The 17,606-nt window shown below is 39.3% G+C and overlaps 1 protein-coding gene across 1 annotated transcript in view; it reads left to right on the forward strand.

The window, feature by feature from the left end:
* LOC149214587 (uncharacterized) overlaps positions 1 to 17,367 on the forward strand; it is a 117,138-nt gene extending 99,771 nt beyond the window's left edge. The window contains exons 6-8 of the mRNA XM_089392335.1: positions 15,199 to 15,285; positions 15,901 to 15,994; positions 16,216 to 17,367. Coding sequence (XP_089248461.1) covers positions 15,199 to 15,285; positions 15,901 to 15,994; positions 16,216 to 16,964 — 930 coding nt within the window. The 3' untranslated portion in view covers positions 16,965 to 17,367. The remainder of the gene's footprint in view (positions 1 to 15,198; positions 15,286 to 15,900; positions 15,995 to 16,215) is intronic.
* Positions 17,368 to 17,606: the final 239 nt, after the last annotated feature.

Genomic DNA, 17,606 nt, shown 5'->3' on the forward strand with positions numbered 1-17,606 from the left:
TATTGAATGGTTGAAAAATCCCTCAAGCGGATCCCTTTGGGGATGAACCCCCACACTTCTCTGAGGGATAGGGTAAAGTGTGTATCTCCTCCCACCATGACATTGGGAATAATAAAGAGAATTCCTGACAATAAATTATTCTCCCAATATGATTTTGTTTCATTGTACGATGCATAAATGTTGATTAAACGAATGAAGAGTTGATACTTAAATCTTCCAATTCCACTAATCTTCTAGATGTAAGGAAAGTAACAAAACTTTGAATTAAAGATGGACTCTAGGTTGATAGTAACCACTAGATAAGCCATCCGAATCCACTGAGGTGAAAGACTAGTTCTTTAACCAAGGAGAAAGATAATTCTTGGATTTTGAGCTAGAACACAGTCTCCTGAATGAAAAATACATTTGGCGAGCAAGATCTCATTAGATGTTTGAGGGACAAGATCTTTCTGGAGCTCCCAAGCCCTCTCACATTGACAGAGAGACATGTCATTGATGACCCTATTCATGATCTTTCCCTAATCTAAGGGCTTGGGTGATTGTAGACTGCTTTCCACTCCTAATATCTTTTTATACTTGAATTTTAGCTAAGGACAAGTGAGATTTATCTAGGATAATCTTCCTTCTATAATTTTGTCATAAAAAACCTTGTCTAGAACAAAGGAGATGCAACAACTTTGGGGGAGAAATATAGTAGCTTCTATCTACCAAGGAAATTGAAGGAAATTGAGAGGGAGAAGGAGATTTTACTTAGGAAGGAGGCTTAAGGGATGCTAGGGAAGCAACCAACTTTGGTGCCAAAGGGGTAAGCAAGGTAGAATCTGATTGATGTTCAGAAGAGTGGGGAGGTGAGATTGGGAGGAAAACCCAAACTAGAACCTGAGGGGGAGGGCTATGAAGCATTAGGCAAAGCGGGAAATGAATCCAGAGGAGGATAAGAGCTGCCAAAATTTGAAAATGGATTTACTGAAATAGAGGGAAAAGGACACTTACCCACAGAATCTTCTGATGAACCTTTTGCAGTATCTGTGTGTCTCCCTGCTTCCGCCTTTGTTGGAGACAACTTGTTTACTAGGGACCCCAAATTCCTAGTAGAAGAATCCCCAACATTCTTGGTGAGGAACCCCTTTGAATTAATTGATTTAGATTTCCATATTATTTTGAAGGGAGCATAATGGGTTTGAAACACGTTGCATGGAGCTTGAGTGATCAACTACATGAAAATCAAAACCCTTGAAAGCTATGTTGCACAAAATTTCTAGGAACCCAGTGTTTCGGGCCGTACCCGTACTCGAAACTCCAAAACTCGGTTGAAACTTGATCGAAACTCGACCATCATGTAATCATCTATGAGAGTTAATATAGACTTGGTTTTCCTTCTAAATTGCCATCTATGCATCTTATTCCCCTTTTTCTTGGAAGATAATGTGTTACTCGCTTACATTTTATTTTTTATATATCTATACATATATGATGTTCCGGTTTCTGTTGAAAAGTGTAACTAGGTTCGGTCTTCATAATGACATGTAATTGTGATTTTTGTAAATGATGAAAAGAAGAAAAATAAAATTATTATTGTAATGCTTACTTCATGGGTTTCATGAACAAGAGATTTTATGTTTTAGATGGCTCCCATTGAGAGCTTTTAGGATTTGTCATTGAAGTCAAAAGGAGTCAATGTCATGTATGAACCCTTCTTGGGCGTATTACGAATGTATATGAGTCTATAGAATTGTCATGAAGCCCTCCAAAGACTTGAGCACAAATTCTCCTCTTCAAGTCGGCCTCAAGATGAAGTAGAAGACACATCCCTTCATAATGTCAGACACATCCCTTCATAAGGTCATGTCGACTTATATTCATGGGCAGACCACTATATATATGTGTGATGGGTCTTCCCATAAATACAATCAAGAAGTTGGGATCTCTTTGAATTCGAGTGAGAGAGGCAAGTTCGTTGAAGGAGCTCAGATAAGGATACATGATTGCAAAGGTAAGTTCGGTGCTATCTCAGAGTCAAAGAGTTCAGGCTTACCTCTGAGATTTAGATAACAATTACAGTGACAAATTTGGTGTTACCACAGTTTGAAGCTACCACAACAAGAAGAGTTTGAAGGTCTCACAATTCCGTATCATTAGAGTTTGATGCTACCACAGTGAGAAGCATTTGGTGCCTCATAGCTTAGGTGCCATTATAGTTCAGTGTTACACAGTGAGAAAGTCTCTATACTACCTAGAGAAAGGGTCACAACTATTATGAGGTCTCGGTGTTCCTATAGTGATAAGGTCTAGGTAGTATTATAGTAATAAAGATCTCAATGCAGTGATGAGGTTTTCGATGATATTACAGAGATGTAGTCTTAATGTTAAGAAGGTCGAAGTGGAAGAGGAATCGAGAAGAGGAAAAGAGAAGAAGACAATCAAGAGAACTTGTGTCTTGGTTTTGGAGTGGCAACTAGGTCAAGGGTCTTGGTCTTGGTATTCGTCATTGGAATCTCTATAAGAAGAATTTGTGCGGGTTTGTGCGGGTTTTTCTCTCAAAGAGTGAGAGGTTTTGGCATAGCCTACATTCTATGTCTCTTGTCTATTTATGTTCATGCATTGGTAGCTGTTTGATGAAGAAGAACACTAATAATCTAAGTAGAAGAAGATCCTAATCTAAAGAAGTAAAAACCACTCACAAGTAGTTACTAATCGAAGAAAAATCACCCAACAATTGATGCCATAAATTTTTCAACATGGTATCGGAGCTAAGGTGACTAAGTCAGGGACGGTCATCTTATCAAGGGACACTCAAGGATCGAGTTTCAAGAAAGGCATCAAAGCAAGTCGAAGGATATCAAAGCGAAAGTTCAAGATCTACATTGAAGAATCAAACCCTAGATCAAAGAAGAAAGTCTACACCAGCAAAAGTTTTGGGATCCTCTAGTCATCATCAAAAGACCACAAAGACCCTCATCAAGTTGAAGAGATCTACAAAGCAAGGTAGCCCAAAGTATAGGCATACAAGAGAAGCACTCTAAGGACAAAGATCACATCATCTTAGAGAAAGTCAAAACCCTAGAAGCATTTCTGGATTTGCATCATTCACCACTGAAGAAGGCAAAGTATCTTAAAGGCTAGTTATCCAAATAAGGCTAAAGGCATTGTCATCATCTTCAAAAGGCTATAAGGCAAGTTCCCTCTCATTGAAGCAAGAGCCCCTCCCTTATCCTTAAAGAAGATCATCCGAGGACGCATCAAGACATCCTCATCAATCACCATCAAGAAAGGGAGCTAGATCAAAAGGCGTTGTCATCATAAAAGGGGCAATCTCCTTTATTGAAGAAGTGGTTTCATTTGGAAGAAGATCATCCAAAAGGGCACTAATACATCTTTGTCAACCACCATCAAAGGGATCAAGTTGAAGATTTCATATTCACTTGTCAAGTAAGTATATTTATTCTATAATCTAATCTAGTAAAACGACTTCATTTTGCAAGGAGATCTATAAGTTGGTTGGGTCATCGAACCTCCTTCCATTGAAAAGGAGGATAGACATAGTCCTCAAAGAAAGTGAAGTCATTGATCATATCAATGGAAAAGTCTCCAAACCATTCGAAGGTCAAGCATTATCTGAATACATGGAAAAGGATCAAAGGGCTCAAGGGATTCTTATGAAATAAGTCAAACATCGCCTCATTCCCTATATAACAGGATTGGAGACATCAAAAGAGATATATGATAAGCTAGTAGAACTATTATCTGAAAATGCGATAAGAAAGGTCATATCACTTAGATATGATCTACACAAATTGAAGGTATCTCTTGAGAAGATCTCAATTGTAAGATCCGGGAGAGATGATTTCAGATAAGGAAATGATCTCCTTTGTTCTAAATGCACTAAATGATGAACAAGGTAACAAATGCTTGTGAGGATAAGAACTCTATTCCATTCAACAACTTGTGAATTCTATGCAAGGTAGAAGAAGATAGGTTGAGGGCAAAAGGTGTTCAAACATTTGCCAAAAGGAAGGGGAAGTTTGGAATATTTAGTCCTCAGAAAAGAAAGAAGAACATAGCTAAGATTCAATGCGATAAGCATTACAAGAAAGATTGTCCTAAGCTCAAGAAGGGCAATAACAAGAAAGATAGAGAAGAAGTCCATTTCACCGAAGAAGTGGAGGAAGCTGAAAGAAGGAAGTCCAAGGAAGAGGAAAAAGCATTAGAAGTAAGATCTCGTGACAACACCATAGGAAACATGAAGGATGTATGATAGTCAACTATGAAGGATGTAACTCTTGGTGACCTCATTAAAAGCTCAATCGACACTTACGGAAAAAGGAAGAAGTCATCTAGGACAAGTCTCATCATACATCAGTCAAAAGGAAACATCGGATAGGGATATGCAAAATCCTCAAGATTCTTTGATGGAATCCTCATTGGAAGGTTCATTGATCTAGAGAGGAAGCAAGTGTTTCATTAGGAACTCCATCTTGTGGAATTCATGAGATGATGTTATGATGACATAAGAGATGAAGCAGATCAAGGGGTTGAATCTCTTTTCAATCAGGGAAGGTGCTGAAAGAAGCCTAGATGACCTAAAGGTAAATGAGGTATGTATGCTTGTATTCAATACTATAAAGTAATGTCATATGGTTGCTCTATCTTGAAAAGTATGATTAAGGAAAGAAAGGAAGAGATTGTAGACTATGCAACCATGGAAGAAGGCATTCAACATCCGAGAACTGAAGGATTTGACTATGATATCTCCCAGAAAGATATGAAGACTCCGATGGAAGTCTGGAAAAGATAGAGACCCTTGACAATATATATATCTTTAGGAGATGTGTCAAATTTTAGTTTTTGGTAGCATCTGAAGTGCTCTAGCTTTGAAAATTGGTGGAGAGGTTAAGGCACATGAGTTCTAAAGAATGTAGAAACCGTTTGGTGAAATTCCACCAAGATTGTATTTTATTAAAATAATTAATATTTTTAATGGGGCCCCTAAGTATAAACTTAGGAAAATTAAAATATTAATGGGTATTAATCAAAACATGAGTGCGAATGATCTAGAAGGTGGATCAAGTCATGTTTTAATCTTAGCCGTTGATTAGAGACTTAATCTCGGCCGTTGAAGACTCAACGGGAAAAGTATAAAATGGAGGCTTGGGGTTCATTTGGAAACACACATGGAGAGAACGAATTGATCAAGAATTCGATTCTATGGGGCAGGGTTTGCTAAGGATTTCGAATTAAGTGATCATTCTGCAACAGAGGGGCAGTGAGAATATGGGAGGACTTTCCAGAGAATACAAACAGAGAGGCAGAGAGAGCCAATAGAGCATAAAATTTACCTGTCACGCAGAAGCCAGAACTGCAAGGAACAACCAGAACTGCCAAAACAGCTAGGAAAGCTAACGCAGAGGGCAGGAGCTGGAATTGCCGAGAACAACTGGAAGTGCTGGGAAAGCTGATGCAGAGGGCAGAAGCCGGAATTGCCGGGAACAATCAGAATTGCTGAAACAACCAGGAAAGCTGACGCAGAGGGCAGAAGCCGGAATTGTTGGGAACAATTGGAATTGTCGGGAATTGTTGGGACAACCGAGAAAGCTGACGCAGAGGGCAGAAGAGGTGACGCAAAAATAACCGGGGTTAGCCAGTCTTGTGTCGGATTAGCCGGGATTCTGCCAGGTGAAGTGAGGTAAAACTCACTTAGATTTTCTGCCAATATTTTCTATGTAAATGATTGCTAGATGAGCATCCTAGATTTGTATTCAGATATTTCTCCTGCATAATAATAAAATCCTCAGCTGCACTAATTTTCTCGCATTGGGTTTTTCCGAGGACTAATGTATCCAAAAATAAGTGTGTCCTATGTATCTTGTTCTTTTCTTTGTTTTTTGTTTCATGAGATCAAATTTAATTAGTGTAGGTTGCAGAAGAAGAATAACTTGACGAATGTAATTTAAAATCAAATAGGTGAAGTAGATTTAGATTTGCTGCAGTAGGGGTTCCTTGAACTAGGGGAGATGTCATGATGAAAGACCATCACAACTGTAATTTTGATTTAAGTGTTCATTTATTATTTTTGAACAAATATCTGGATGGGCTTATGCAGGACTACCAAAGGAAGAACTGTGGGTGTCTTCCAGGAGGACACATGTAGAAGGATGAAGGATCCTTCCGAAGATGATAGTATGAAGAAGGCAACATGACATGAAGCAAGGCCAGATGTAGACTGATGGATAGCTTTCTGATGAAAGGAATGATGACATGACCGACTCATTGATGAAAGTGATGGATGGTCTGTGCCTTATGAAGAAGTTTCGAAAAATGAAGATTCCATAATGAAGAAGAAATTCATGACATCGAAGGAAGGAGCTCTTCAAGCAGCTGGTTGTTTTTTTCATCTCCACCTGAGTTGTTGTAGGTCCCTAATTAAGAGGGAGCCTGGAAACGAGTTTCTTACTTGGAAGAAACTTGGAAATTCCTACGCCAAGAGGGAGCTTAGGTACATTCCTTTTGTAGGAATGAGTACATTCCTTTATTGGAATATATATGTCCTCCCTAATTAAGAGGGAGAGATAGACCATAGTTTTTAAAACCGTTTTGAAAAACCGGTAACCGGTCAAACCGGCCGGTTAGCTAGCTGGCCGGTCCGAACCGGCCAAAAAACCCGGTTGGAAGGCCCCCTTCGCCCAGTTTTTGCCCTAACCGGTGAAAAACCGGCCGGTTTTAGGCATGCTGTTCAAACGAAACAGTTTTAACTTACAATACATCTCTGCTATACAAACCCTAAGCAAAAATCTTCTTTGATCAATAGCACACAATCTAACAAAACATTCTTGGAGCTCTGGGCATCAACAACATATTATCAGCATCCTATTCAACATCATACTCAGCAGATCAACAATTTATGAGTCAACAATAGTATACTGCAGCAATGAACAAATCAACCAGCAAGTACTTTACAGCCTCGGAAATACTTCTCCAAGTTAATCCATATGATGTCTCTGTCAACAGGTAGCAGCAGACTTCAAATTATAATTATTTCCTTAGAGGTTCACCATTCAACACACCAAGCATTATACAATAGCAAGGGCCAAGAAAGACTATAGAAGATCTATAGCAACCTTTGTAACATTGAGAGTCTTTTATAACAGCCCTGATCTCATTCCAAACATCATGCAATAGTAAAAACAAACATAGTGTAGCTTCTAAATATCAATTATGAGCATACAACAGCATAATCAGACAGTATACCTAATGCAAACCTCTGTTTCCGCTTCAGGAACAATGACTTAACTGATCTTAGCTTCAAAATGCAGATATGACATACAAGTTTTGGACCTTAGAGCGATTTCACCTTACCCAGTACCAGATTGCAGACCATTGTATCAGTGTGAATCGACTTCATCAGTCATAAGTTTTAAATCAACAGATCACCTGTGTAACCACACTGCAAAGGAACCTCACCATCACTCAAATCAAGAACTGAGTCAAACTCCCACAACCAAATAAAGATGATGCTACCAAGAAAGCATGCTCAGCAAGAGAAAATCTCATTTACTATGCTTTGAGAACAAAACATTCTTAAGAGGGTGGCAATGTAGTAGGAACAGTACTAATTATGCCAATGAAAGGTCAAAGGCCACACACCTCGTGACCAATCACTGTATATCTATACACAGTCAAGAGGCCCAATGTTGATATCATTCTTAATAAATTCTTATCAATCAATCATTATCCAGTATTTTAATTTACAACTGCAGATATACTCTATCAATCTTAGTAATAAACAAGGACTATTTATTCCAGTCTCCATCCATGAGGTGGTTATGGGACCCCACATCAGTGCTTACAGCAACCTTAGTCACCTAAACTAATTTAAAATAATGGTCAACTCTTAAACCATAGCAATACAAGTAATGACGGTGCAAAAAGGCGGATTTTGACTGTGGTTTAAGGGTTTTGGGGGGGAAGTAAAGGTGTTTTGATATATTCACCTTTACATGGTATATAAATGAGCAAACTTTGCATATTTTGTCTCTATTGGCTTGGAATCATGGTTTTACATCTTAAAAATAGTTTTGTTTCATTAAAAATTAATTATTTAATGTATTTTTTAAAAACCGGTTCGTTTAGACCAAACCAGTCCCGGTTAGACCGGTTCCGGTCGGTAAACCGGTTCATTAGGTGGACCGGTCCGGTCGCCGGTTCCGGTTTTAAAAACACTGAGATAGACACATCATTCTGGTCTTCACTTGGGAAGACAAAATGGAGGATTGGGTAATCATTTGGCATTCGATGCTCTTTGAGGATGAGATAGGGCATCCGAGATAAGAGTAGCCGTAGAGGACCGATATTCTTTGATGACTTGGAATCCAAGATAAGAATAGTCTTGGTGGAACACACCTTGAGAACTCGGGTGGGGTATGTTATAGGAGAGACAATGATAAGGGTGTCTATAAATCATTGGTCTCGCTAGCATTGAGCTCAAATCTTGTGGAAAGATAGAGCTATTAGTCAAGGCCTTGCTATGTGACAATGCTGGTTGATATGATGCTCTATATAGATTGGTTACCAATCTGATTCTTCTTATAAGAAATTCTTCAAATTGAGAATGACCAAGTACCATTATGAATACCTCCCTAGTTAAGAGGGAGTGTTGAAAAGTGTAACTAGGTTCAATCTTCATAATGACATCTAATTATGATTTTTGTAAATGATGAAAAGAAGAAAAATAAAATTATTATTGTAATGCTTGCTTCATGAGTTTTGTGAGCAAGATATTTTATTTTTTAGATGGCTCCCATTGAGAGCCTTTAGGATTTGTCATTAAAGTCAAAAGGAGTCAATGTGATGTATGAACCCTTCTTGGGCGTATTACGAATGGATATGAGTCTATAGAATTGTCACGAAGCCCTCCAAAGACAAGCACAAGTTCTCTTCAAGTCAGCCTCAAGATGAAGTAGAAGACTCATGTCGGCTCACCTAATTAGAGACACATCCCTTCATAAGGTCATGTTGGCTTATATTCATGGGTAGACCACTATATATATGTGTGAAGGGCCTTTGCATAAATACAGTCAAGAGGTTCAGATCTCTTTGAATTCGGGTGACAAAGTGCAGAGACAAGTTTGGGTAGATTGCAAGAGGTAAGTTCGCTGAAGGAGCTCGGATAAGGATACAAGATTGCAGAGATAAGTTCAGTGCTATCTCACAGTCAAAGAGTTCGAGTTTACCTCTGAGATTCGGATAACAATTACAGTGACAAATTCGGTGTTACCACAATTTTGAAGCTACCACAGCAAGAAGAGTTTGAAGGTCTCACAATTCGGTATCATTAGAGTTTGATGCTACCACAGTGAGAAGGGTTTGGTGCCTCACAACTTCGATGCCATTATAGTTCAGTGTTACACAGTGAGAAAGTCTCTATACTACCATAGAGAAAGGGTCACAACTATTATGAGGTCTCGGTCTTCCTACAGTGATAACGTCTAGGCTGTATTACAGTAATAATGATCTCAGTGCAATGATGAGGTTTTCTATGATATTACAGAGATGTAGTCTCAATGTTAAGAGGAAAAGAGCAGAAGACGATCAAGATAACTTGTGTCTTGGTCATGTAGTGGCAACTAGGTCAAGGGTCTTGGTCTTGGTATTCGTCAATTGGAATCTCTATAAGAAGAATTTATGCGGGTTTTCCTTTCAAAGATTTAGAGGTTTTGGCCCTGGCTGATAGCCTACATTCTGTGTTTCTTGTTTAATTATGTTCATGCATTGGTAGTTGTTTGATGAAGAAGAACACTAATAATCTAAGTAGAAGAAGATCCTAATCTAAAGAAGTAAAAACCACTCACAAGCAGACCACTCACAAGCAGTTACTAATCGAAGAGAAATTACCTAACTATTGATGCCCATACCTGTTTCGAAAACTCTGAAATGTTTAGGCGTTTCGTGCAACTTAACTTGAGAGGGATGTTTGGGTAATCTATTTTTTTGGATCTAAGAGCAATCTCCACAGACTTTCAATTTGATCCAATAGGCCCTTCAATATATGAATTTTGACTTGAATCCACAACCATTTGCAGCCTAGCTTGAATTCCCACTCTTTTTCTACTCTTTTGCACCTTCTAGTTTTAGTATCAATACATTAAAAAACACCCTAGGACCAAAATTGAATCAGGAGGCTTGGCAAGATGATCAATACTTGCATGGAGGAGAGGGACTCCTGTGAGGGACAAAATTAATATCCCATCTTTGCAGACAAAGACCTGATGGAATCCAGCTCCAACTTGATTTCAGAATAGTAGCCATATCCTCAGCGGGATCTAAACTTGAAACATATCCAGTCTTGCATGAACAAATAGAAGATAGACTATAACCCACCACGTGAGCCCAATTTAGGGTTAACCAATTTCATAAAGATTTGGGGCATGGAGACTTTCCATTGGAACCTACCAACCGTTGCTTTTTCTCATGCATTGGGGCATGGGACATCCTTGCCCACCACCATCTTTACATTCTCTGATCTTAGCTTGACACCTTTTTTTGAAATACCACCAGAAGGTCCTTTTGCAGGAGTGACAACTACTCCAGGAAGAGGCAGAACTTGAACAGAAACCTGAAACACCGAAGGCTCAAACAAATTTACTGGAGAAGTAGGAGATCAGATGAGGGCGGCAAACATGGAAGAGGCACTGTGCGAGCGAGAGGGCAACAATGAAACCTGCCAGCCTGCATGTGGCTGAGACTCTTCGGATTCTCCAAAACACAAGGAGTCCAGGTGAGCACCATCTGGTGACGCAGAGGGCCCAGGATCTATCATGATGTGCGCTGACAAAATCTTCATCAGTGGGAAAGATTGCCACTGTAGGGTCCAGATCTGCCATCTAATTTACCAGATCTAGTTCCATTAAGACCTGTTCAAGCACCTTAAATAGCCCCCCAAATGACAAGCCTACAGCAGAAAATGGAGTCCATGTGGCAGTTACTTATAACTGCTGACTGCGGAAACCATATATATATATTATATTTGTAGTCTATCAACTTTTCAAACTTAATGTTTGTGCTGATTCCGGTCTGGTTTTGGGCTGAGCCTTTGCTGGTTCTGGTTCTGGATTCGGTCCTGATAACATTGTTGGGTGCTAATTCAAATTTTGCCATCTACACCTCTTACCTGTTGATCCATAAGATCTAGTGTCATACTAATAGGATCCATAAGACTAGTGCTATACAGTATATACTATACTAATAGATGTGGCAATTATCAACACCCATACCTGTACCTTGAGGGAAGCAGAGTTCAATTAACCAGTCCACCCTGTGCTGAGGTTATGTATTCATCAAACTAAGCATAGCACACACATGGAGATGGTTTTGGATTTTTTTCTTCAATCACATGCATGAGTTTACTACTTCAACAAGATACCTGCTGCATAAAAGGTACCAGTCATTTAGTGGGGGACAAGTTAGGTGCATTCATGAATATCTCATCAACAAGTCATTTAGTGGGGGACAAGTTAGGTGCATTCATGAATATCTTATCAACACTTCAAAGCATAGAAAGTTAGCAGATATTTCAGGGTTAGGAACACCCCTTTAAGAAGATCATTAACTCTAAATGTGACCCATCTGCTACCCTATTTAGAAGGTACTTGGTTGGTCAATAAAATTGGAAAAACACTCCAAATTAAGAACTTCATTGTGGAGTAAATCAGGGTTCTAAATCCTTCCAAAAATCAGCCTTTTCTTCGGGGACATTTAACACAGGAAAAACAATATTATCTTGGAGGGGAGAAAGCCATAAAACAAGGTATTTTTTTTTCATAAATGCCGAGAATAAACATGCTAAAACTACTTGTCGCAAGTTTGGTTTTAGCATGTCTTATTTTTAGCGTGAGTGACAAATTTATCTTGTTTTGTGACCTTATTGTCTCTTAAAGATATCCTTGCAGAAATGTTTGTCAATATACATTGACAATTGAATCTACAAATTGCATGCAGATAACATGATGAAGATCCCTCCCAAGGCTAAATCAGAGGTTCTCATCGGGATCAGCATGGCTCTCCTCCAATTAGGCCCAGGAGATGAGCAAATTGCTCCAGAAAGATAATCTCCGAGGTGATGTAACAGCCTCCAATTTCGGCAAGCATATCCTCTAGGTATAGTGTAGACTACAAGCTAATAATAGTCCTCCAAAAAGCACGAATATTCTCAGGGAAAACACCTAGTTTCTCTGTCGTTGACCTTTCAAAACAGTAGTAAGTGTTCTCCTCAAGAACAGTTTTTTTAGATTAGCATCGAGTGTCACAAAGTAAATGTCCTTAAAATAGCGAAGAACCTTCCTCAAGCAAGCACAGGGCATGCCTAATTATCCTAAAAAATTGGACAATATTCCTTACCAAGGTAGCCAGTATTTCTGCACAATAATGTGCCTATGATATGTGCAAAAGCAAGTCTTATTTATAGCTCATGATAGATGGACTCCCTCCAAGAAGAGCCTTTTCTCAACTGAAACCTTTCCTATATATGATGATCTCTTCAAACGAAACAATTTGTAATCAGCAGATCACCTGTGTTCCTTTGTGCAGGATCTAGGCTTAATTCAGGCACAAACTGAGCTATCTAAGAGGCATCACAAAAGGCACAGTTCTTAACATCACCGTAGCACAACACAAATGCATAGGTTTTCCTAGACGTTGTCACACACAGGTTGGTCTAGAAAGAAAATACACAAGTCAGCCCTCCAAATTTCTTAATAATGATGCTCTAATTCAGTGTTCTCCTCATAATGTTTAAATGATTCTGGGTTTTCTTCATTGACTCTGTAAGCAACCTGAAACACATGTCAAAGTATCCCCCCCAAAAAAATCAGTTTCTTTCTTGATGATGCAGCCTCGTGCATGTGAAAAGTACACAAGTTCTTGCCCATCAAACAACATGGGCAAGTTCTCCGTGACGTGTCCCATCATTTTCTGGCACGCATGTCAGATGCCTGCATGGGAACCTGATAATTATCAAAATCTGTCTTCCATCTGACAAAATTTAAACTTGGATGTTGTGTTGTTTCGATATGAATTATGAAGGTCTTTCAGACTGAACTCTGGGTAATCTCGAACCATGGAACCAAAGGGTAATGATTACAATTGTGCATGATCATTAACTCTAAATTTGTGAATTTTGTGTTAACAACTAACAACTCATATGACCACAGTCAACCACTAAGGGTTTACAAACTCTAGGCAAACCTGAAACACATGCGAAAGTACAAAAAAAACAGAATTTGCTTCTTGATGATGCAGCCTCATGCATGTGAAAAGTACAAGTTCTTGCCCATCAAACACGTGGGCAAGCCCTTCATGACGTGTGCCATCATTTTCTAGTTTGCATGTCAGATGTATCCATGGGAACCTGGTAATTATTAAAATCTGTCTTCCTTCTTGCAAAATTGAACTCGGATGTTGTGTTGTCTTGTTATGAATCTCAAAGAACTCTCAAGCAGAACTCTGCATGAACTTGAACCATGGAACCAAAGTGTATGCTCACAAATGTGCATGATCATTTACATTAAATTTGTGAATTTTGTGTTAACAACTAATAACTCACGTGAGCATTAACCGCCATTACACTAACTCTTTTTTCTTTTTCTTCTGGAGCATTGTTAGAGGTTCCTTTATCCTAATTTTTTATTTAACTTCTTTTCTTGTAGAAAGAGTCAAAGTTGACAAACTAAGGCTTAATTAAGATCACAGTTGTCTTCATTATTATGTGCAAACTCCATTGGTTCCTGCACGAAAGTATGTCTTTCTTTTGAACTAATTATTTCTTTCAATCTCGTGTATTTTTTAACATGATACTTTGGATCCCATCTTTTTTCTTTTTGGTAAATTTATGTTGCCTGGCTTAAAAGACATTCCCAGGATGTTGTATGTGATCTTTAAACCCCCTGAACAACAATCAAAATTTCTCTTAAGTTGGTGTTCCCCCAGATCCCAAGTGCCCGCAATTATGCTTGTTTCTGGACAATTTTGAAATAAAACCCCGTGTGACTCCATATTCCTTTGGAATGTCCACCCTCAAGCATTCTTACCTTGTCCCAGTAATTGAAAGCTTAAAATGTCATGTATATCTTCAGAATTACAAGTGACTTTTTTATCTGTAACATTTCTCCCTTTGCACTTAAAATGCCTTAGCATTTTTTATGGTTGCTTTAACATCACATGAACGGACGGTAAACTTCAAATGCTAATTCAAGTCAGTTAAATATTTGATTATTTTTGTTTGTTCGTTCAGTCTTCACTTCTGGGTCCACCAGGTTTCCTGGGTTGGTGTTGCATTTTGTTGTGTAGACAGGCGCCTGTTGTTCATCTTCCTTTTTTGCTGCATCCAGTGTGTCATGACAGTTAGGCCCAGAAAGGGTAAGCCGTTGACAATGAAGCAAAGACCAAAATTTCTATCTCAATGATATCAAGGGGGTTATGGTGGGTAATAGGTAAAATTAGTTGTAATCAGAAGCGTCTTTTTGTATAGCCAGTCATATGGCTATTTGCCCAGCTGTCCTGATTATTTTGGCAGCAGATCTCAAGTGGGCACTCTACTGAAGGAGTACTTCTTGCTCCATTCTGGATTTTCTTCAATTCCTATTTGACTTGTTAATGTTATGATATCTCCTGTTCGTTTGTGCTGTATTTTTCAATTACTCAGCTATAACTGTTTGCACAGAAGGTGAAACAGGATCTTCACCTTGTCAGCAAGTTAGAGAGGATTGTTGGCCCTAACGACCTGTTTTAGACTTTTGCATTCCTAATTTATTCCATGTTTCAGTTATTCCAATGAGATATAATTAGAGGATGCATGGTCCACATCGAATGTTGTATTTTTTTCCCCGATGTATATTTTTCCCTGATGTTTCCACTTTTAATGTCTTCTAACAGGCTGGATTGACGAAAGCTTGATCTACCAAAATTCCATTTTCTTCACCTCTCACCAACCTTTAACTAAATTTTCTAGATTAAAGTGGGGCACTGTGTCCTTGTCTCACAGGGCCTGCACGGCTGATTTCTTATGGCATATCTTTCTCAGAGTCGTTGGCTTATTCTCCCCACAATTGGGCATTAGTAAAATCTATTTATCTAGCTGTCTGTCTGTGAAGAAAGAATTTATGAGGTCTTACTGTTGCATTTTCATAATTCTATCCCTTTTTACTGCAGATCATGAGAGATCCTGATACTGGGAATTCACGAGGTTTTGGCTTTGTCAGTTATGATTCTTTTGAGACATCTGATGCTGCTATTGAGGTATGTTGTTTCATTCCAACCGCATTATTTGAAGCTGCTCTTTGTCAGAGATATAATTCATTGAATTTATGGCAAGATAAATGCACCATAATTTATAGTTATTAAGATTGGGCTACAACTGCCTTTTTGATAAACCACGGTGTGGTTGGGTCTCTTTCTCTCTCTTTATATTTTATTTTATGATGAAAGAAAAGCTCCTGTCAGTTAATTAACCTGAGAATAACCTTCGGATGATCTCTCAAATTTAGATCTAGATAAATGAATATTAGTTACCAGCTTATATCATAGACTCAGGGTAAAGACAACAGAATCCCATCTATTTTTTTTTGAACAGGAACATGACTTATTACTTTTGAAACGTGGATATTTACATGCCTTTGATCTGGTTCAATATCAGCACAAAGTGCTCTTTTTATTCCAGGCCATTGCCCTTCATTACAGATCTTGCCCATCACGCATACAGCTTTTGGGATACGAGTGTCTGTAGGCTTACCACATTGTTGAATTGCTGACGTTTTGCTGACAAAACTCCATCTACTGTACTAGAACTGACTAGTGTTATTTTTAATTGTGATGACTGTAATTTTTGATAACTGACCCTGTAGTATTTTGCAGGCAATGAATGGTCAATATCTTTGCAATCGTCAAATTACGGTATCATATGCATATAAAAAAGATACAAAAGGAGAACGTCATGGAACTCCTGCAGGTGATGACCCCCATCTTTCTGTTTAGTTGTTTCTATTTCCGTTGTTGGGGATTCTTTCCATGTCCATTAGGAGTGACAGAAGCAACTTATTACAAATTGCCATTGCATCGATGGTTGGAATAATTTTATTTTTTTACTACATTGAAATGCCTCTCTGGATGGAGTTTATTCTATTTTAACTGCAGACATTATCTTATTGAAAACATATTTTTATGATGCAGAACGAATGCTTGCTGCAAGCAATCCTGGTACTCAGAAGAACAGACCACATACATTGTTTGCAAGTGGGCCACCAACACTTCCAAGTGGGCCTCAACACGCAAATGGTAATATGCATCCTCCAATGCCACCACCACCTTTCGGAAATGGCCCTCTGCAACATGGACAAATGCCTCCCTCTCAGCCTCCGCAACCGCAGGGTGGCTCATTTCCACCACCAATGCAGGCATCTAGGCCACCTCCACCATGGTCGAATCAACCCCAGCAGCAGGGACAAGGAATGCCTCCACCGGGGGGTATACCTCATCAGCAGCAGTTCAGACCACCACCAAGACCACCTCCACCCAACATGCCACCACCACCACCACAAGGCTTTCCTGGAAGGCCACCTCCTCCTTTGGGTATGGGGCCTCCTCCTGGCTGGGCAAGAGGACCACCACCACCACCCCAAGGAGGTGTAAGGCCACCACCACCACCACAAATGTCAATGCAGCCTCAAGGTATGCCTCCACCACCACCACGTGCAGGGATGCCACCTCCACCACCACGACCACTGCCTAACTCTTCAGGTCCAACTGCAACTCCTGGGCCCCCGCCTAGTGCTCCCCCTCCCCCTCCACCAAATGCTCCAGTGGCACGGCCTCCACCACCACCCAATGCTCCTGGGGCACGGCCTCCCCCACCGAGTGCCCCAGGTGCACCTGCTGCCCCACCTCCTCCATCAGGCGCTCCTCCTGGTGCTTCTGGTTAATATATCTTTTAACTGTCACCCCTAATGGCAAAGGGGGATTACTCCAGTTACAAAATTAGTGGATATCTAGCTGTTCCACACTAAATGTTTCCTCACATGGCTCTTACCGTATCTATGAATTTTAAGCATGTGCAGTTGGGCCATTGTCTGTCCAAGAGACATTTCTTATACTAAAATTCAATTCACTCATGGTCTTTTATTGGGTAGAAAATTTTCTTGTCAGTTCAATGGCTTGGTTAATCTACTGAGTTTCGGAGAAGTGGAGTTACCCTGATTATGTAAGGACCATTGTTTATTTGATCTGTAACAAAAATGTTAATTTTGACGACTAGCATATGCACTGTAAAATCTCATAGATTGGCTTTTAATGAAATGTATATATGGAAGGCGCCATCTATATCAAGTGTTAAACAATGCAAAATATGAGCACACTGATTGCCAAGAATGGCGTATATCCATTAAAATTTAGAAGGGTGTCATACCATATGATCGTGAATTTAAAGGCTTTATTATTGGAAAGTAGGGGTTTACTACATAATCGCTGGCTTCATTCAATCTGATATGCATTGTCTAGCAGCCTTTTATGGCATTGATGTTATTAGGCTCTACTCGATTTTCACTCAGCAAAGCAAAATTTGAGTT

This window comes from Pinus tabuliformis, chromosome 1_1, assembly GCF_031772625.1.
Source record: "Pinus tabuliformis cultivar Carrire ecotype Pingquan chromosome 1_1, CPIR1, whole genome shotgun sequence".
NCBI lineage: Eukaryota > Viridiplantae > Streptophyta > Pinopsida > Pinales > Pinaceae > Pinus > Pinus tabuliformis.